Raw genomic sequence first — 20,469 nt, 5'->3', positions numbered from 1 at the left:
GGGGGGGGATGTGGCATGACCTGGAGCACTCGGGGAGGCTCACCAGAATATCAGACCTCCCTGGGCAGACAGGAAGGAAGGAGAATTTGCGAAGGGACTAGGAGGGGACGGACAGATGAAGTGTGTATTGGAGGGGGGCTTTCTAGCATGTCTTTCTGGGAAAAGTCACTAAGAGGAGGTCCCACTGGGATACTTCTGAGGTGCAAGAAGAGAGGGAGAGAATACTCTGGGTTCTGGGGAGACTCCGTTGCCATGTAAGGAATTGATCGAACCAAATAAATTTCCTCTGCATAAGTCAGCATCCTTAGAACAGCCCTCTACCACCTGTCCTAGAAGAAAGTTGGTGGAGGGGACACAAGGTCATCTCAGGGAGCTCTTGGACTCCTGCCTCCTCTCCCCAGGCCCAGGGAATGGGCACACTGGTGAATGCCAAGTATGTGCCACGCCCTCAGCCAGGATTTCACTCAACTGCACCTACGAATATTGCTGGATGCTCCCCCTGTGCTCTGCGCCCCAGGTGCTCGGTTTTAAGGGCCTCACTTGGTGGCCGTAGCTCATTTACCTCACAGGAACCCCAAGACATGGCTATTATCATCCCCGCTTTACAGACGAGGACACTGAGGCTCAGAGAGGGCCTGCAGCCACACCGCAAGGATACGAGGCTTCATCACTACAACTGCCTCAACACAAAAACACCTCGCTGAACCCTGGCCACAGCCTGAAGTGACACCCAGGGTCCTCATTTTACAGAGTGTGCACTGGGAGGCCTGGTGAGGGGAGGGACTCGTCTGGGGTCACAAAGCTGCAGGGTGGGTCCAGATCATTTGGAGGAAGAGGTTGGATGGGAGAAGTGAGGGGTCTGAGCAGTGTGGAGAGGAAGGGGTGGCACTGGGGACTGGACTAGGACAGGCTTTCAGTTTCCCTTTGAAAAGACTTCCCCTGAGTGGGGAATTTTGATTGGAAAGTTGTAAGCAACCCACACTCCACTGGTTTGGCTGCCTCTTCCCCAGTGGCACCCAGGATCTGAAAAGAAACTGAAAGTTGGGAAGAGGGGAGGGAAGGGGGAAGGGAGAGGCTAGGGCAGTTCAGAGCAACCGGGTTGAATTTCTGGTGACCTCATCAAGCCTGGGGGAGATAGGCAGGTGAGCCGATGACACGCCGCATGGCTATTGGGGAAATTGAGCCCCGGAGAGACAGCTCTGATAGTGACTGGGCCCTGGCCGTGTTACACAACCACCCCACCCCAGTCCCACACACGCACGCACGCATGCACACACATGCACGCGTGTGCACGCGCACACACGCGCACGCATGTTCACAGAGACCAAGGCAAGAGGGAGGGGAAGGAAGAAATAAAAGGGCTGAGTGGCCTAAAATGTTGAATCTTTGGAATCCAGGTCCCTGTGATTTGGTGACTGGTGGGATGGTGGGTCCTAGGGAAGCGTCCCTGAGGTGCCTCAGTATCCAGACTCAGGTTCAAGGCTCGTGATTGGCAGGGAGGCTGCAGACCTGACCTGGGTCCCGCTGACAACCGAACCAGATCCCAGGGTACCCAGGATGCTGGGGAGTCGAGTCCCTGGGGTGCTGAGCCTGTGGCTGCCTTGCCTCTCCCTGCTGACATCCTAATTGTGCCTCACAAACCCGAAGCATCAGAAGCTTTTATGAATGCCTCTGGCTGAACCTAGCACTGCCATGCTCCTCTGAGATCCTGAGAGCCACTTTCTGCTGGTTCTGACCTCCTCCTCTGCTGCTCCCATAAACACCCCGCCTCCCTGGGTTTCCTCCTCTGTAAACAGGAACAATGAGGGTACACATCTCACCAGGTCATGAGCTAAGGTATGGAAAGCAGTTGGCACAGGGCTTGGCATACAACAGGAGTGTAAGCAATGCTAGCAGCTATGAGTATTATTGGTGGTGGTCATTCCTGCCTTTTCAAGGATCTCCAGGATTCTGTCCTCGGGGGTGTTTCCTCTCCCTCTCTGTTGGCTCCTTCCCAGTCTCCTTCCCAGGGCCCCACCCCATCACCTGCCCCTCCAACGACAGTGCTCCTCGCTGCCTGGGCACTTCCTGGGTGATCTCATGCACTGCTTGGCTCTGTTTACCTTCATCTCACAGCATCCAGAGGCCCAGATTTCCTGGGGTCAGTTCTGACTTAAAACCTTCTCTGTCCGTTGTCCCTGAAAGGTCACTAGCCAAACTTTGGGCCCTGGCCTTTGGCTCAGGAAACATGATCCGATAGCATGTCTATGTGCTGCCTCCTGGATGTGCCCCTGAATGTTCCCTGGGCACCTGAGACTCAACAAAGCTCAATTCAGCAAGCCCCGCCCCCCCCAGCCCAAGTTCTCTTTCCCTCCGTTTTCCTGTCTCAGTCAACAGATCCACTTTGCCAGCTGTCACCCACATCAGAAATGCAGGCGACAACATTATACCTCCCTTCTCCCTACCCCAGCCCTGCAGCCGGCCAGCCCCTGAGTCCTAGGGATTCTGTCTCCAAACCTTGCTCCAGACTAGGCCTGTCGCTCCATCCACACCTTCACACAAACCGTTTGCTATTCCCATTTTGTTCTGTTCCAAACTCTACCTCCATCCCTGGCCCGTGCACATGCCCCTCCTTCGTGAAGCCTCCAGCCTCCTTAGCTGACCCTGGTCTGGCTCTTTTTCTCCCTTTAAGGCACTGCCTGCCTCTTCCCCTGGATGGGAAACCCCTGAGGGCAAGGGCTCAGCGTGACTCACAGCTGGTGGAGGAACTCTAGTGTTTGTGAGTATGAATCATGGAGTCCAACCTGTCACTGTACAGACCGGCAAACTGAGGCCTAAGGAGGTTCCAGAGCAGGAGGAGGCTGACCTGGGGCAAAACTACGGTCTGTGGGTCCAGCTGACGCCTCCCCAGAAGGAGACGGGGTGACAGGCGCTGGGAACCGGGCCGTATCAAGTCACCCTTGCTGAGGTCTCCACTGGGACGTAGCCATTCTCTGATGTCTCTTCCCCTCTCCAGGCCTGTGCAAGTGCTGCCCACCCCCCCGCCGCCCATGCTAGGAAGGCCCATCCCCCACCTCCGACTAGCTATTGCCCACTCACCCCTCACCTGGCATCTCACCGGATCCCCACCACAGGGTCCCCGCGGAGACCTCAAGTGTACCCAATCCTCCTTTATAGGGCCATGTTCTCTTCTGCCCTCCTCCCACCTTTCAGCCCCACCCTGTGGCTCTCCTGAGGTCCCAGGCTCCCTGCCAAGGAAACTCATTCCCTTCCATCCAGGGAGGCTAGGAGCATCTCAGGCCAGGGCAGGGGGCTGAGGCCTCACTGGACAGCTGGGACGGATGAGGGATGTGTTTTCACATATGGGGTTCTAGTCTCTACAGCTGCCTTTCCCCCATCCATCCCAGAGTCCCCCTGGCCTTCCCACTGCTCCTTTCCCTGCCTCTGTGCTGGCAAAAGCCCATACCTCGAAGGCTCTGACCACCACGGCCTCAGCGATCAAACTGAGGCACACACAGCCACCCACGGGGACAGGCACAGAAACGCCAACAGCTACTTTTTCATCCACACTCACATTCTCTCACACGGCCACACACCCTCATAGTTGCACACCCAATCTCAGTCAGACTCAGTCACCAAACGCGCAATCTGAAGGACAGACAGGCACACACCCAGAAAGTCTCAGAGTCGCCAAGAGTCACCAAGTCTCTCTCTCCCTCTAAATACCCACGGCCCAACAAAGATGCAGGCTCACACAACCACAAACGTGCACACCTGGTCACACACACACACACTCACACACAGTCACAAAGTCTCTCACACACAGATACAGAGCAATACACAGTCACACACAGAGAGAAACAGACACACACAGTTGCACACAGGCCCCTGGAGACACAGAACAATGGGCGCATTGTCTGGGCTGGCAGCAGCTGGGGAGGAAGGAGCCACAGTGTGGACGGAGGAGGCCGTGGGGGCTCCGCACACCGCCCCCCGCTCACTCCCACAGCATCCTAAGCTTCTTCCCTCTTCCAGAAGCCAGACCCTGCGGGGACCTGGATTTACTGAGGGATTGGGCTCCCAGACGACCCTTCCTCAGACTCCAGCAATATCTTGGAGGAGAGGCAGAGCTCCCTGTGGGCCTGGCTCCCTCTGGGGCTCTGGGAACTCAGGGTCCTTCAGAGAGTCCTTTGCTCTCTCCTCCTGGGTTTGCCTTTCAGCCCCTCAGCGCAGCGCCCGGAAATCGGGAGCTTTGGGATCTGCTCTTCACCCCTGACCCCAACCCCTCCAGGACTCGCACACTCTCCATCTGAGCCCTGCCAGCCGGTGCGGGCAGCGCCTGGCAGCATTGTGGGTTCCCTATTGTGGTCAAGACAGAGATGCAGGTCACGGAGTCCATTCCTTAGTGGCAGTGGGTGGAGAAGGCACTGTTCTGTCAGTGAACTTCAGTGGGGCAGGATGCCCCTCCCAGCCCAAGGCTGGTTCCTTCTGACCTCCCACTTCGGCCAGGCAGTCCCAGATCTTAATGGACGACTTCTCCAGGGGTTTCCGTACAGCCCCCACCTCATTTTAGTGGGTCTTTCCAAATCCTTTCTCACCCTCAGTTACTGGTATCTGCTGTGTGTCCTTGGGCACATCACTTTCTCTTTCTGAACCTGGGTGTCCCAGTCTCGAAAATGAAGAGGGGTGTTGAAGCAGTTGAGAGTATTCTGTGGCCTCAGAGTTGGGGGGGGGGGTCTACGGGAGTGAGTGCTGAGTGTCATGTCACCTCAGCCCTCCTCCGCCCCTTTGTGGTCAGATCTGTGGGGAGTTCCTGATTTCTCAGGCCCTGCGGTGTCTCCACACCTCACAGCCTCAGGCCTCCCAGGAGGCCATACCAGTAGGAGGGAGGGAGGGAGGGACGTGCTGAGCTGTCCAGGGCACAGCCTTGCTTTTGCAACACTTTGCTTCCTCCAGCCCCCATCCCTTTCCTCCTGGGGGCTGAGGGCAGGCAACCGGACACACACATCCGGGGCCAGTCAGGACTCGGGGGTTCCCACAGACCTGTCCATACCAGGGGAAGAGGAAGTGGCAGGGGACTAGAGCTGGAGGGTCTCCACCCCCTGCACCCCGCCTCTCTCTCCAGGCTCCCTCACTCTCAGGCTGGGTAGGGGGCCAGGCTGGGCAGTGTTGGGGCTGTCCTCAAGGGGCTGTCCCAGGAGCCTTGCTGATGTCCCACCCCTCCACTGCAGTGTTTGTTAAATTCCTGGGGTTCCTCTGCCTGCTCCGGGAGGCTCCCTAATATGGGGGAGCAGAGGTGGGGGGAGAGCATCTGACAGGTCAGACAGGTTATGCCAATGTCTCTGAGCCTCAGACTCTCCAGCTTTCAGGTGGGGATGGAGATGCCCTTCAAGGTCGCAGGACCACCCTAATCGGAACTTTGTAATGGGTCCAGGCTGGGGGCAGGAGAGACCAAGGGTGAGTTTGTCTGTGGGGGCTTCGTGTGTGACTGGGCTGCGAAGGGAGGTAGGGGAGGGGGAGTTGAGGGACGCATCTTACCAGTCTTGACCAGAGGGACTCCGCGGCGGGCCAGACCCCCCCAGGCTGACCGGGACCGGCAGGCAGGGACGTGGGTGGGACCTCTGACGGGTCTCCCGGCCTGAGGGGGCGCAGATCCCAGTGCGGGGCCCTGCGGCTTCTATGACCACATTCTCCGGAGCATAACTCAGGACCAAACCTCTAACGAGTCTGGGCATGTGAGCCCTTCGAAGAGTTCTAGGGGGAGACTGACAGGGGCTGTCAGTGCAGGACCAAGGTGTTGGGACCACTCCAGTTGCTGGGGCGTCCACTCGGACGGGTGGGTGGTGACAGGATTGCTCTCCCTTTCCTCTAGGAGCCCCCCCCCCCCCCCGCCTCTGCCCAGCTCGCCGAAAGACCCGCCTCTCCCCTACCCACGCTGGACCCCACCTGCCCTGGTAGGCGAGTAGGCTGGGGGTACCAGACCGCCGGCGTCGCCCACTGCGCAAGTGGGGCCCGGGACCTGAGCCCGCCTCTGCTCCTCGATTGGGCGCTTATTTAAATGTCCGGCCCCGCCCCGAGCTGGGGCGCATATATAAGGCAGCTCGGCGGGCGGCGGGCGGCATTCTGGCGCGGAGCTGAGCGGCGGCGGGCGCAGCTAGCGGGTCGGGCGCGGAGAGGGGGGTGCAGCTCGGTTTCCCCCCCGATACCCCTCCCCCTCAGGCGCGAGCCCCACCCCTCCGCCGGCCAGGCCGACCCGGCTGAACTATCCCCTGCGGCGCGAGCCCGGGGCGGCTCCGGGCGCCCCCCAGCAGACCCCCCCCCCCCATCATGGGCAGCCAGAGCTCCAAGGCTCCCCGGGGCGACGTGACCGCCGAGGAGGCAGCAGGCGCTTCCCCTGCTAAGGCCAACGGACAGGTGGGTGCACTCGGAACGGCCCGACCCGGCCCGACCCCCCCCTCACTTCGCCCCCTTTGGGGCCCTGGGCCGGGGCCGCGCGCTTTGTCCGGCCCGGGACACGCGGCGCCCCCTCCCCCGCCCGGTCCCTTTGTTCTCGGCGCCGCAGCCCCCGCGGGCGAAGCGAGGGGAGGGGCGGGGAGGGGGCGCCGGCCCGGCCCCGCTGCCTTCTTTGTTCGCGGCCCCGGCCCCCGGCGCTGCCCCTCGGCCGCCCCGAGTGCCGCGCGAGGAACAAAGGCGCTGCCGGGCCGCGCCAAGGGGGCGCCCAGGGGCCGCGGGGCGGGCGCCCGGGGGGGAGGGCACTCCACCCTTAGACCCGATCTCGGTGGCTCACGGCCTTCTTTTTGGCGGCGGTGGGAGGGGGGGGGAATCGAGATGGGAGAGCCTAGGGTGGGTGGGGGGCCGTTTACACAAAGCAGGAGGCTGGGAAAATGGGCCGTCCAGGTGCGGAGAAGAGCGCCCTGGGGCGGCTTCCCGCCCGTTGTCGGCTTGCTGGGCTCGCTCGCCCGCCCGCCGGGGATCGGCGGCCTCGAGCGGGTCTGCGCCGAATGGAGAGCGCGCCCCGGGGGAGGTGGGTGGGGGGCCACGGGACCCCAGCGCCTCCTGCCGGCCGCGGCCTCTGCGCGCTCGGCCCCCGCGCGCTCGTTGAGGGCAGGAGGGAGATGTTTGACGGGATCCCGGTGGGGGTGAAGCTACAGCCAACCTCCCGGGTTGCAGAATAGTCGGGGTCCCATTGCCTGGAAGGGGTCAGGGGCGGGCTGGGGCAGGTGGGGTAGAGCCCCGGCCCTCATTGCTGTCTCCTCTGCCCTGCAGGAGAATGGCCACGTGAAAAGCAATGGAGACTTATCCCCCAAGGGTGAAGGGGAATCGCCCCCCGTGAACGGAACAGAGGAGGCAGCCGGGGCCACTGGCGATGCCATCGAGCCAGCACCCCCTAGCCAGGGCGCTGAGGTCAAGGGGGATGCCCCCGCCAAGGAGACCCCCAAGAAGAAGAAGAAATTCTCTTTCAAGAAGCCTTTCAAATTGAGTGGTCTGTCCTTCAAGAGAAATCGGAAGGAGGGTGGGGGTGATTCTTCTGCCTCCTCACCTACAGAGGAAGAGCAGGAGCAGGGGGAGATCGGTGCCTGCAGCGAGGAAGGCACAGCCCAGGAAGGGAAGGCTGTTGCCACCCCCGAGAGCCAGGAGCCCCAGGCCAAGGGGGCAGAGGCTAGTGCTGCCTCCAAGGGAGGAGACACAGAAGAGGCAGGGCCCCAGGCTGCAGAGCCATCCACTCCCTCGGGGCCGGAGAGTGGCCCTACACCCGCCAGCGAGCAGAATGAGTAGCTGGGTGGGGGCAGGTGGGTGATCTCTAAGCTGCAAAAACTGTGCTGTCCTTGTGAGGTCACTGCCTGGACCCGGTGCCCTGGCTGCCTTCCTGTGCCCAGAAAGGAAGGGGCTGTTGCCCCCTCCCCGCCACGTTCCCTCTCCTTTTCCCTCCTGTGGATTCTCCCATCGTCCATTTGGCCTTCCTCTTAAGGCCAGTTGAAGATGGTCCCTTGCAGTTTCCCAAGTTAGGTTAGTGATGTGAAATGCTCCTGCCCCTGGCCCTACCTCTCCTGTCCCCACCCCTGCAGAAGGCAATTGCTGGTTTTCTTCCCCAATTCTTTTCCAAGTAGGTTTTGTTTACTCTATTCCCCAAATCCCTGAGCCAGATGTGGGGTGCCTACACTCCCAAACCCTGAGTGTCCAGCCTTCCTCCCCTCCCCCCCACCCCTGTTGAGTTTTTAGTCTCTTGTGCTGTGCCTAGTGGCACCTGGGCTGGGGAGGACACTGCCCCTGTCTAGGTTTTTATAAATGTCTTACTCAAGTTCAAACCTCCAGCTTGTGAATCGACTGTGTCTCTTTTTTGACTTGGTAAGCAAGTATTAGGCTTTGGGGTGGGGGGGAGGTCTGTAATGTGAAACAACTTCTTGTTGTCTTTTTTTTCCCCCTCCCATTGTTGTAAATAACTTTTAATGGCCAAACCCCAGATTTGTACTTTTTTTTTTTTTCTAACTGCTAAAACCATTCTCTTCCACCTGGTTTTACTGTAACATTTGGAAAAGGAATAAATGTCGTCCCTTTAGTAGTGCTTTTTAATGAGTGGTCTTCTGGGAGTAGGGTGAGAAGACTGGTTAACCTCAACCCTTGAGGGAGGGATTAAGGTGAGGGGTAAGATTGTGGGGTTGTCTTGTTGTTCAGGAGGGTTGCCCAGATTCTCATGGACACCAGAAGGACAGGGGAGTGGAGTTGAAATCAACCCAGGGATACTGCTAGGAGACAAGCTCAGGAGGATGTAGAAATGTACCATTTTATTACAAAGATTCTCACAAAAATTAAAATAGTATCTCAAAAAGGAAACTAGACTACCAATCTCCACCTGCAGAACTGGGCGAGGATAGAGGGCAGGCAGTGTGAGTTTCTTGGCTCACAGGGGGCCAGTGGGAAGGTATGATAACAGAACCAATCTAAAAATGGCTGATATTACCTTAAGGAGCCTGACAGGGGGTCCCTCAAGATCTAGCCACTCCTAGAATGCCCAGTAGGGACACCTTTCCAAAGCCACTAAGCAGGCACTTAACATTTCAGGATTTTGTCCTATGGCTTCTTAAGAACATGCTTTCCAGACCCAGCACCCTTTATGGTTCAAAATTAAGAAGTGGGAAAGGATGGGTGGCAAGGCAGCCACTAGAAAAGCTCACTCCTAACACGTGCCCTGGGCTCAGGGCCCTGGTTCCTGTCTAGTCCCTGGGGATATTTATATTTAATATATTTTTATATAAATACACAGAGAGATAGAAAATATAAAATCTGAGGGGTTGTGGGAGAAAGGTGGGAAACTTGGCAGGAAGCCACAACTGGAGAGGTCTGCTCAGGCCAACTTGACCTCCTCCTTGACCCTGTGGAGAGAGCAGAGACTGGCATGAGATCATGCACCCCAGAGGCCTTGAGGCAAAAATATGGGGACAATGACTTCTATAGGACCCTAGCTGCCCAGGTGACTGCTGAGAGCTGGGGCTTCCTAGCTCTGCCTAGAACTGCAGAGATGGACTGGTCCCTGAAAGAGGTCTTTGTAAGCCGCACCAGCTGTCCCTGCGCCTTCCCTCGGCATAGCGGACAAAAGGGCTGGTGCTCCAATGCCAGGGAGATGGCTGACAGCTCCTTCCTCACCCTTTGGCTTCTTGCTTCTCCTCCTTGGTTTTCTCCTCTTCTGTGACTTCTAGAACATAAGAATGTAGGGATGGTGAAGGGATCCCTTCCAGAAAGACCCACGGAATTTTCACTTACCTGAAACCCCTTCCCCGACACTGCAGCTCAGTGGACATACTAAAGAGAGAAAAGCCCATCCCAGGCCCTCCCATTGAGCCCTGTGGAGAACAAACAGGTTGGACCGGTTTCCTGGCCTGCTAGAGCCTGAACCCAGTGGGCGGAGGCAGCCCCCTGGGAAACTGGGGTGAAGTGCTGGGAAAAGGGCTTGGGTGGTATGTGAGAGCCACACTCCTGACCAAGGGGAGCCCAGGCATGTCCCTGGCTCTGGAGCCTGGCAGGGCTCAATCAGCCACTGGAGATGACAAATCGAGTTTCATTCTTTTGTGGGCCCTGCCACTTCTGGGAGCTGAGACAGCCCCACAGAAGGCAGGGCCTGAGTCAGCTCCCTCCTCCCAGTGCCCTACATAGATTCATCCTCCTCCGGGGCCTGGGGCTCAAGACCCAAGTCCAGATGCAACCCAAACCCACCTTTCTTCTCTTCTGGATCTTTCTCTTTTTCATCCTCAGTTTTGACTCTCTTGGCTTTTTTGAAGTTGGAAGAGTTCTTGCGACCGCCTTCTCCCTCTTCATCAGAGTCCGAGAACTCTTCCTCACAGGCGATTCGTTTGTCAGAGGAACAGACTGGGAAGCAATGGGAAATAATGGGTGAGAGTGCAGGAGATTATCTTTACCTCAGGACCTGTGCCCAGTGCCTCCCTGTGTGTCCAAGAGACACCAAGGGAAGGGGTGACCAAGAAGAAAGGAAGGAAACTCAGACTCCCTAAACTGTCCCAACTACCAGAACTTGGGTTTCTCAACAGGTGGGTAGCTTGAGAGGAAAGTGGAACCAAGAACAGTGGTGGGAAGTCAGCTACCTACTGAGTGGGAAATTACAGGCCCCTGGGTCTGGGTCTTACTCGAGATGCGCTTGTCAGGATCTTCTTCGTCCTCGTCGCCACTCTCCTCTGGAATGGCATCCTCAGGAATCACCTGCATTTGGACCCCAGGTGCGTGGGGCAGCATTCGCAGGTTCTCAAACAGTCGCTGTCTATGGCCAATGGTAGAGAGGGTGGCTGGCGCTGGTTAGGGACAAACCAGAGCCTGGAATGTTCAATCAGGGTGTGTCTGGGGAATATACTCACTTGATCTTCTCCAGGTACTCATTGGTGTTCTGGTTGGTCATATTGGAAGGACTGATGTGAAGTTTGAAATCTGGTCCAAAGTATTCGAAGTAGTCGTTGTATGGAAGCTCTAATTGGGGGCAGGAGATAAGAGTCAAAGACCTGGCTACCATGGGACCCTGAGAAAAGCATTTGTAGGTTTATCTGGAACTGCTAGCCCAACCATCAAACTGAGAAGAATGCCTCTGAGACAGGGTGAGACCTGAGTGCTTATAGGGTTTCAGTCTTTTTAATGCCATTCTCCAGTGTCCACACTTTACCCCCCACTGAGGAGAAGGCACAAGCTCATGGTTTAGAAAAATTTAGGCAATGCTCGTTGGGAGCACCTCCTCACTCACTACCCCAGTTACCCTACAGAGTAGAAATTCCAAAGCTATAAATAACCACTGATCATTATGTCTAGACCAGAAGTGGGAAGGAGAAGCGGCAGGGTCAAAAAAGGACTCAGGAAAAAGCGATGGTCTGACAATCACAAGAAGATAGGGAAGAGAATCAATGCCCAGTATCAGAAGAGGAGAGGCCACATGGCCAATGGGGAAGGGGTTATAAACTCTAGGACACATGAGCTCTGGCTCTGCCCAGCCCAACCTGGCCCAGGGTTATTACCATTTGGGATCTCCGTGTCCAGAGCCACGGCTGTTTCATACGTCCAGCAGCGGGCCACATTACGGATGGTATAACCGCCTCCTCCCAGCATCAGCATAGGCAGGTTGAAGCTCTTCACAAACTCTACACACTTGGCGTGCCCTTGGTGGGAGAAAGGGGTGCTGGGTTACAGGAGCGCCTGGCAGAACCCTGCCCACCCATCCCTATGCTACCTGGTCTCACCTTTGATGGTCAGGTTGAAGCAACCTAACCGATCCCCAGATAGGGAGTCAGAGCCACACTGTAAGACAACTGCACTGGGTTGGAACATCTCCATTACTTTGGACATGACCTAAAAGGACACATCCTGGTCACCACCAGCTTTAAGAAAAGCTATGTGATGTTAGGGGCTGCAAAGGGTGGGCTGCAGTACTTCTTCCGTTTCCTGTATTTATTCCTACATTTCCACTCTCCCTCGTGCGGGGTGGTAAGGAGGAAGTATCAGTCTGGAGTTCTTGTTTCCCTATTTAGGATTTCAGTTTTTCAATTTAGGAGGCTCTCCAAGAGGCTTCTTCTAGCTCCAGTAATGCTGCACCTAGAACAGCCTCACCTTCCCCTCAGTCTTCCGCTTCTTTCACTACCCAAGCTCCAGTGCCCCTTCTTCTGACCCTTGGCTTCATCTGCCCTGCTCCTTCAGTCTTTTGAGACTTTGAGCCTCCTATTGTGAGGGAGTGCTCACCTTCACCTTTCCCATTCTCACAAGACTTTGACATTACCTAGGACAAAGATCATACCTTGGACTTCTCTGTCACCCCTACTGCAAGGCATACAGTAGGCACTTGACTACCTAACCTTATTAGGTTAATACTCCAGTAATGGTTCCTTGTGGATCGCAGGTGAAGATTTAACTCCTCAGCTTGGCATCCAAGACCCCCATATACATTTCCCACGTCCTTCAACACTCCTCCCACCCATCATACTGACCTACATACAGCTATGTACTGTCCCCCTTGCTGAATGCCATCCCTGCCCTCCGGCCTCCACCTCCTTCTTCACATAGCAACTCCTCATTTTTCAAAGTCCAGCTCAAATGTCGCCACCTCTGTGAAATCCTCTTTGACTACCCTCTCCCCAGCCCAGGCAGCGGTTTGTCTCCCCTTCCTCTGTTCATCCTGCAAAACAGTAATGACCACACACTGTTGTGTGTGTGCCTGCCTCCCACGATGTAGACTGTGAGGTCTTTAAGGGCATGATTCATGTCTTAGATACTCTTGTATCCAACAGAGGGCCTGACCCACAGAAGGCATCAATAAATATTTGGATGAATTTTGTTCCTCTAGCTGACCACACAGCATAACAATCCAGGGTCAAAACACAGCTCATTTCCCAACCAGCTTCTCAGTGGGGAGAGGTCCCTGAGGTATGCTGGGGGTACTTTGCTACCCATCTCTTAGACTAATCCCATTGGTAGCCCGGGTGGTGGATAAGCCACTTACCGGTTTGAAAATGGCCTCATAGGACTCGTCATCGATCCCATCTCGGAGCGGGTAGTTAACAGCGTAATACTTGCCTTTGCCAGCCCCAATATCCTAATCAAGAGGGACATTAAAGTAAACTGAAAGATGAAGCTAGGAAGAAGTTCAAGGACAGGGGCTGGGAGGCTAAGGAAAGAGGCAGTATTCGAAGAGAGACAATTGGGATCCATGAGGTGGGCCAGGGACAGAGCAGGGGCACCTTGGTTAATACCATTCCCCTCACTGGCAAGTCTAGTTCACGTTTCTGGACACACCACTGAGCCTGCGCCCAGGCTGAGAACTGTTTATGGAGCCAGAGATGGAATATCCTACCCCAGAGCACAAGACCTCCATCTTTGGACTGGGTTAGAGCTGCTGGTAGTTGGGTCACAGAACTAACACCCACCCTGGGACGACCTTTTCCTCTCCAGAGAAGGTAGAAGGAAAGACCATTTATTATGCTGGCCACAGCAAACATGAATTAGTGCCACTTTTTCACCAGAGGGCTAGTGCACGGCAAAGGGTTGGTTTCATATTCATGCTAATAGAAGCAGATACAACAGTTCAGTGAGTTAGTTTCCAAGGACTTTTATCCTGAGGTCTACAGATGGGCTTCAGTAAGGGGAGGTGTCTTTAATTAACTATTCAGTATCAGATACAAAAGATTCCTTATGCTTTCCTGGTGACAGAGTCCATAGCTTTCAGTCAGATGATCAAAGGGGAAGGTTAAGAACCCTTGAGATGGTCCATAAGGGTCTCAATTCCTAGCCCATGAGAAAGAACCTGATGTCTCTAGCCTAAAATTCAAATTGTTTGGGGCATCTGAATAGTGCAGTGTAACTTAGCTGTGGCCAGGAGGGGCTTGCAATGAGTCATGAGACCCCTATCCCTCCCAACCCTTTGTGTCTCATCATTCCCTTCCTCCAGAATAAGGGAGGGAAGACCAGGGCAGGTACCCTAGGCTGGGGTATGGCATTCTGAATGGCAGAAGGGGCAGGAAGTGGTTTCTAGTGATACGAGATAGGAGAGTTAGAGCTGGCAGCTAGGGGTGAGCTGGCTGGCCCCTGAAGGGAGTTCTCACCCGTAGGTCCCCAGTTCCCGGGAAGTACTCTCCGTATTTATGAAAGGACACAGTCATGACCCGGTCTGTGGTATAGAAGGCCTCTTCCACGCCATCGCCGTGGTGAATATCAATGTCAATATACAGCACCCTCTGGTGATACCTAGGATCAGAAGGGGGTCAGGGGTCTGGCGGCTCTCTGGGAGTGGGACGCGCCAAGGGCGCCAGGTCCCAGCTTACCGGGCTGGCTGCCTCCCTCAGGTATCTCTAAGCACCAGAGACGTGGAAACTGGCTGAAGGAAGGTGGAAGAGCGGCAGGGTGTCTCCAGAGGCCTGACCAAGCCGACCAAGTCCGATCTTCCTACTCTACAGCCAGGCTCAACTCCAGCCACACAGGGACACTCTGGAGGCAGGATCTGAGCAGCACCTGCCCCTGATCTTGCCGTGGGCTCAAATCAAACCGGGACCCCGTCAAAGAGAGGATGGCCAGCCAGAGACACTCACTGAACACATCCTAGCCAGCACACCGCTAGGAAAAGCAAACTAGGGAGGCAAGCCCAGGGGGAGAGGGAAGTGGGAACCTGGCCTAAGGTGCTCCTCCAAGAGACAAGGCCAGGCAGGCATACTTTAGCAGTTCCAGGATGGCCAAGACGATATCATTGACGTAACAGAAGCCAGATGCCTCAGACTTCTTTGCATGATGCAGGCCCCCAGCCCAATTCACAGCGATGTCCGTCTGCTGCTTATTAAGTTTCACAGCACTTGCTGGGTGTGAAAGAGAGAACACAAGACTGTTAGCAAGCCACTCTCCCCCTTTCCCCAAGAAGCCCAGGAAACCTGGTGAGAGGTAGAACCTGCCTATTCAATCGCTGGACTGTTCTCTCCCTCCCTCCCTATTCTAACAGGGAGTAAATATGACATTGGCTGGCTACTCTAAGCAACTTTTTTCCAAACTGAAGGTGGAAACCCATCAGTAGGCCTTAAAATTGATTTAGTGGGTCATGATTAGTGTGTGTGTGTGTGTGTGTGTGTGTGTGTGTGTACACACAATTTTAAACAAAACAGACTAGAATAAAATAACAATAAAGGAAGTTGCTCTTCTGTGAAACTGGCTTCAGAATGACAGTGTGTGTGTACAACCTGGATTGCAAGAGTAAATGTATTTCTTACCATGGTTCATGGTCAAAAAATGATGAAGATACTAAAGGAACTAGAAGCTCACAGCACAAACAAGCCCAAGAAGTGAGAGAAATATACACTTGTGTATGCAGGTGCATTTGTGGCATGTAACTTTAACAGCAATAAAGACACAGAACAGGCCAAATGATCCAAGAGGGACCAATTATATCAACTGACGTTGGTCCATAACATGGCATAATCCTGAAGCCACTAGAAATCATGCTATAGACTACCAAAGAAATCTGAAAGATTTACTAAATAAAAAATTCAGACACAAAACTATATACACGTGACACATTTTTATAAAATATGGATGTATATGTTATATCCAGATATATACTAACAAAAAAGAATGCATATACAAACACCAAAATGGTAGTAATGATTATCTTTGGACAGTATGATTGTGGGTAATTTTTTCCTGTGTATATCTTTGTTTCCTGAGGTTATATTGAGAGGCAGGGGGAAGGGGAGAAGAGACCAAACAATGATCATAGGAAAATATATATTTGTTAAAAAAGGGTTTAGAGTAATCCTGGAGGTAGTCTAGAAGTTAATAATGGAAGTGGGAGATACGTGAGGAGTATTTCTGACCTCTAAAGGTAATTACCATGCTCTTTTGTAAGACACAGATGATGACACTTCCCATTTTTATAGCACTTTGCAGTTTGCAAATTGCTTCTATGTACAGCATCTCAACAACCCCACGAGGTCTGCAGGGAATTCCAGTATGTAAGATCTCTGGGTAGGAGAGGACAGTCAAGGACACCTGTCAGTACCATGTCAGAGACTGAACCTGGGCTGGGACGGAACCAGAAGGATATTTTAAAGACCTAAGGTAAAAACTCACAAGACCATTTTATAGGGTCACAGATCAGCCCTACTAGGATAGTGGCCTAAAAGGCAGACCTCACTAATACAACCCAGCACTGCCCTCGAGGAGGGAGGTATATTCCTTACCCACAGAGCCACCAGTAGATAACTGACAGAACTCAAACAGGCCATCAAATACCGGACAGTCCTCACCAACGTTGACTTGAAAGACAGAAGGGAAAAGTTACTTTCCACAATTCCTTTAGTTTTTTGTTTACATATTTATGAGCTCATGGGAAAAAACAAAGAATTTGGATTCAGAAGGCTTGGGTTCTAGTCCAGGCTCTACTACTTACTGGCTTTGTGATTGGGTCAAGTCATTTAACTTCTTAGAGCTTTGGCTTATTATCTTTAATTTTTTTTTTAATGTTTTATTTATTTTTGAGACAGAGAGAGACAGAGCATGAGCAGGGGAGGGGCAGAGAAAGAGGGAGACGCAGAATCCGAAACAGGGTCCAGGCTCTGAGCTGTCAGCACAAAGCCTGACGCGGGGCTCGAACTCACAAACCGCGAGATCATGCCCTGAGCCGAAGTCGGACACTTAACCGACTGAGCCACCCAGGCGCCCCTGGCTTATTATCTTTAACAAGCAATCATGATATCCACCTCACCTAAATGTTGAGAAGATTAACAGAAATCTTATGTGGGGAAGAATATAGCAAGTAAGTACTTGAACAAACAGATACAAAGAATTAAGTGAGCTGCCAAGGTTGTATAACAAGACAATGGCAGCACCAGAATCAGAGTCCAGGTGTCTTGACCCATACAGTGTAGTGCTCTTTCTACTACACCTACAAGTGACAACTGGAGTAAGGTTATTTCAGGCCTAACGGGGCAAAAGTACAAACTAACACATAATGAGGAAATGCATGCAAATAGTAATGCAAACAAACTGAAAGACAGGAAGGGAAGCACACCTGAGGGCTGTAGTCACGGAGCTAGAGAGGAACCTTAGGGCTCCAAGTCATCTCTCACAGAAAAGGAAAGTACTGAGACATCAACGAGACACAGGAAACTAGAGGCAGGGGTAGGCTAGATCCTTATTCTCTTGCCCTAGCCTTCCTACTATATCCACTGCTATCAACTGGGATTCCCAAAGTAGAGCAAGGAGAAGCCCTAGAATGAGGAGGGTAGCAGAGCCCAGCTCGGACTGTGTAACCTTCTGAGAGACAGCTGAAGCTCAAAGTCTGCAATAACCATGAGCGTTACCAACTCTGGCACTGCCCTAAGCTTGGGAGGGTGCCCTGCCAAGACAAGTGCTCTGAGGAAGTGTGGCCTGCATAACGGGGTGAGGAGTAGTAGGTGGCTCTCACCCCCACTTCCCGGGTAAACACTGGGAGGCTGTGTCAATAAGAACTTTGGTCCCTGGGGCCAAGCTATTTATCCACTGGCAACCGAATGCCTCCTCCAGTTGCTTCGTCTTTCATTGGGTTTGGCCTGCCTAGGTTTCTAGAGTTTTGTTTATACTCTCATGTGGGATATGTTTTATTTATTATTTTTTTCCAAGTACGCTCTAAGAGCAATATGGGGCTTGAACTCAAGACTCCAAGATCAAGAGTTGCATGCTCTACTGAATGAGCCAGCCAGGCACCCCACAAAATGGTTATTTTAGGTATGAGAAAAAAATATTTCCCTTCAGGCCCCAAACCAACATGTGGCTCAAGTGTCCAGCCCATTATTCCCAGTTCAACAAGCTGTGTGATTGGAGACAGAAAGGGGGGAAATGGAGACCCTCACCTGGACTAATTTGTAAGACTAGGGAGGACTCTTGTATGGGTTCTCCTCTTCCTATCACAAATACTTTTCTTATTCTTAGGGTGGCATTATACTGAAGAGAACAATACTGGGTGAGAGATGAGAGAGCAGAGGAAGGTAGAGAAGGTGGTAAAAAGCACCCTGCAGAAAGATGCATGGGATTAACAGGGGTTTCAGGAGAGGGCTTATACCACTGTGGTGGTGTAATGGGGTGGACTGGGGAGTAGGACAGAAAGGGTGTGTGACCAAGGGGAGGTGTCCGGGGGGGATTCAACTGTATTGGCAGCGTTTTGTTTCCTAGAAAGAAAGGTTGGTAGGGGCACGTGGGTGGCTCAGTTAGTTAAGTGTCTGACTTCAACTCAGGTCATGATCTTGCGGTCTGTGGGTTTGAGCCCCCCACATCGGGCTCTGTGCTGACAGCTCAGAGCCTGGAGCCTGCTTCAGATTCTGTCTCCCTCTCTATCTGCCCTTCCCCTGCTCATGCTCTGTCCCCCTCTCTCTCAAAAATAAATAAACTTAAAAAAAAAAAAAGGGGGGGGGTGCCTGAGTGGCTCAGTCAGTTGAGCATCCAGCTCCGGCTCAGGTCATGATCTCACAGTCCGTGAATTCGAGCCCCGCGTCAGGCTCTGTGCTGACATCTCAGAGCCTGGAGCCTGCTTTGGATTATGTGTCTCCCACTCTCTGCACCTCCTCAGCTCACACTCTGTCTCTCTCTCAAAAAAAAAAAATAAATAAATATTAAAACAGAAAGAAAGAAAGAAAGAAAGAAAGAAAGAAAGAAAGGGAGGAAGGAAGGTAGGTAGGTAGTAGGTACATGGATGTACATTCTATTATTTTTTTATACGTTTTGTGTGTGTCTGAAATATTTTACATGCAACATATTTAAAAATACTATAGAATCAGGAAGAGACAGGTTCCATTCTCCATTCTACCACTACCTTGTTAGGAGACCCTGGAAAATTCAGTTTATACATCTATAAAAAAGATGACAATGACAATGTCTTCAAATTTCACCACCATAATTCCCTTTTATCATTTTCCACCACGTTTCACATTCTATTAATCTGGCAAAAAAAAAAAAAAAACCATTGCACTTATTCATGTTTGAATCCATCTTATTTTTTATTCACTGTTATTTTTTAATTTTCTTAAATATTTATTTATTTTGAAAGAGAGGGAGAGAGCACGTGTGCATGCACATGAGCAGGGGAGGGACAGAGAGAGAAAGAGAGAGAATCCCAAGCGGGCTGTGTACTGGCAGTACAGAGCCTGACACGGGGCTCAATCCCAAAAACTGTGAGACCATGATCCGAGCCAAAATCAAAAGTTGGACACTTGGGGTGCCCGGGTAGCTCAGTTGGTTAAGCGTCCGACTTCGGCTCAGGTGATGATCTCGTGGTTCATGAGTTCAAGCCCCACATGGGGCTCTCTGCTGTCAGCACAGAGCCTGCTTCAGGTCCTCTTTCTCCCTCTCCCTCTGCCCTTCTCCCCCCCCCACCCAAGTAAACAAACAAGCAAACAAACAAAAGAGTCAGAAGCTTAACCAACTAAGCCTCCTAGGCACCCTTTTATTTATTATTATTTTTAATAAGGCCTCAGCCCAATAAGCCACAAACTCCCTGGCAGGCCAAGACTGGCTGCCAGGGGACCAACTGCAAATGGGCAGGCTGAGTCAGGCTGTCAGGAAGCCCACTGCTCATCATGTTCCCATTTTAACTAATTAAAATATTAGATCAGAACTTCTGATCAAAGTTCTCAAAGTCTCAAAATGACCACAAAATATTTATTACATCCTAGCCAAGAGCAAGGAAACCTAACTTATTTAGTCTTATTACATGTATAACTTCCTAGCTTAGGTGTTGGTAAATACAAAAAAAAAAAAAAAAAAAAAGAGCTCAGCTCACACATCGCTGTTATTGTTTCTGAAGACACCCCTGGTTATACAGCACTTCACTAAGTGACATCTTTCTATAACCCTGTAAGTCAAGTCAGTAAGGTACCTTAAGTTCATAGAGAACCTCATCCTTCCTAACCCATCTTCAATGAGAGAAAATCCCAGACCTAATTTTTTAATGCACAATCTTAGAATGCTAGTTTCAGGAAAACTGGAGCAAACTGGAAGTCAGACCCAAACCTGGGCCTAATATTTTATGTCTGCCTTGACAGATTGGAAAATGATGAAAATAATAAGTCATCACAGCAAAAGTTACTATTCATTGACAGTCAGTGCTTCATTGACAGTGCTATCTCACCTATCCCCGACAACTTCCACTATGAAATAAGCACTATTGTCTTCCTTTTAAAGAAGAGAAAACAAGGCTCAGAGAGGCTAGAGGACTTGCTTAAGAACACACAGTTAAGTGGTAGAGCTAAGGGATTCAAACCAAGACATCAAAACTCATTCTCTTGGAGTGCCTGGGTGGCTCAGTCAATAAGCATCTGACTTTGGCTCAGGTCATGATCTCACGGTTTGTGGGTTTGAGCCCCACATCAGGCTTTGTGCTGACAGCTTGGAGCCTGGAGCCTGCTTCAGATTCTGTGTCTCCCTTTCTTTCTGCCCCTTTCCCACTGGCACTCTCCTCTCTCTCAAAAATAAATAAACATTAAAAAAAATTTTTTTTTT

General features: G+C 52.5%; 2 protein-coding genes across 4 annotated transcripts in view; one reads left to right on the top strand and one right to left on the bottom strand.

The window, feature by feature from the left end:
- The first annotated feature begins 6,096 nt into the window (after positions 1-6,096).
- Positions 6,097-8,536, top strand: MARCKSL1 (MARCKS like 1). The gene is made up of 2 exons (XM_040467967.1): positions 6,097-6,393; positions 7,246-8,536. Exons 1-2 carry the CDS (start codon positions 6,307-6,309, stop codon positions 7,753-7,755), a joined length of 597 nt encoding a protein of 198 aa, XP_040323901.1. The 5' UTR covers positions 6,097-6,306; the 3' UTR covers positions 7,756-8,536.
- A 200-nt stretch (positions 8,537-8,736) lies between these two features.
- Positions 8,737-20,469, bottom strand: part of HDAC1 (histone deacetylase 1) — a 31,274-nt gene continuing 19,541 nt past the window's right edge. The window contains exons 4-14 of one of the 3 annotated variants that reach the window (XM_040467954.1): positions 16,179-16,253; positions 14,666-14,804; positions 14,061-14,202; positions 12,962-13,054; positions 11,709-11,817; positions 11,487-11,627; positions 10,842-10,950; positions 10,617-10,747; positions 10,189-10,341; positions 9,622-9,670; positions 8,737-9,350 (exon numbers count right to left, since the gene is read on the bottom strand). In XM_040467954.1, the coding sequence (XP_040323888.1) occupies positions 9,323-9,350; positions 9,622-9,670; positions 10,189-10,341; positions 10,617-10,747; positions 10,842-10,950; positions 11,487-11,627; positions 11,709-11,817; positions 12,962-13,054; positions 14,061-14,202; positions 14,666-14,804; positions 16,179-16,253 (1,169 nt within the window). In that variant the 3' untranslated portion in view covers positions 8,737-9,322. Of the gene's footprint in view, positions 9,351-9,534; positions 9,671-10,188; positions 10,342-10,616; positions 10,748-10,841; positions 10,951-11,486; positions 11,628-11,708; positions 11,818-12,961; positions 13,055-14,060; positions 14,203-14,665; positions 14,805-16,178; positions 16,254-20,469 lie in introns of all 3 variants that reach the window. The other 2 variants (XR_005788039.1, XM_040467945.1) reach the window with 2 other exon arrangements.

The sequence above is a fragment of the Herpailurus yagouaroundi genome, unplaced genomic scaffold (genome assembly GCF_014898765.1).
Source record: "Herpailurus yagouaroundi ecotype Mexico unplaced genomic scaffold, PumYag 77, whole genome shotgun sequence".
In the NCBI taxonomy this organism is placed as follows: Eukaryota; Metazoa; Chordata; class Mammalia; order Carnivora; family Felidae; genus Herpailurus; species Herpailurus yagouaroundi.
The sequence above is the reverse complement of the archived record's forward strand: the minus strand, read 5'-3'. Positions and strand labels throughout refer to the sequence as shown.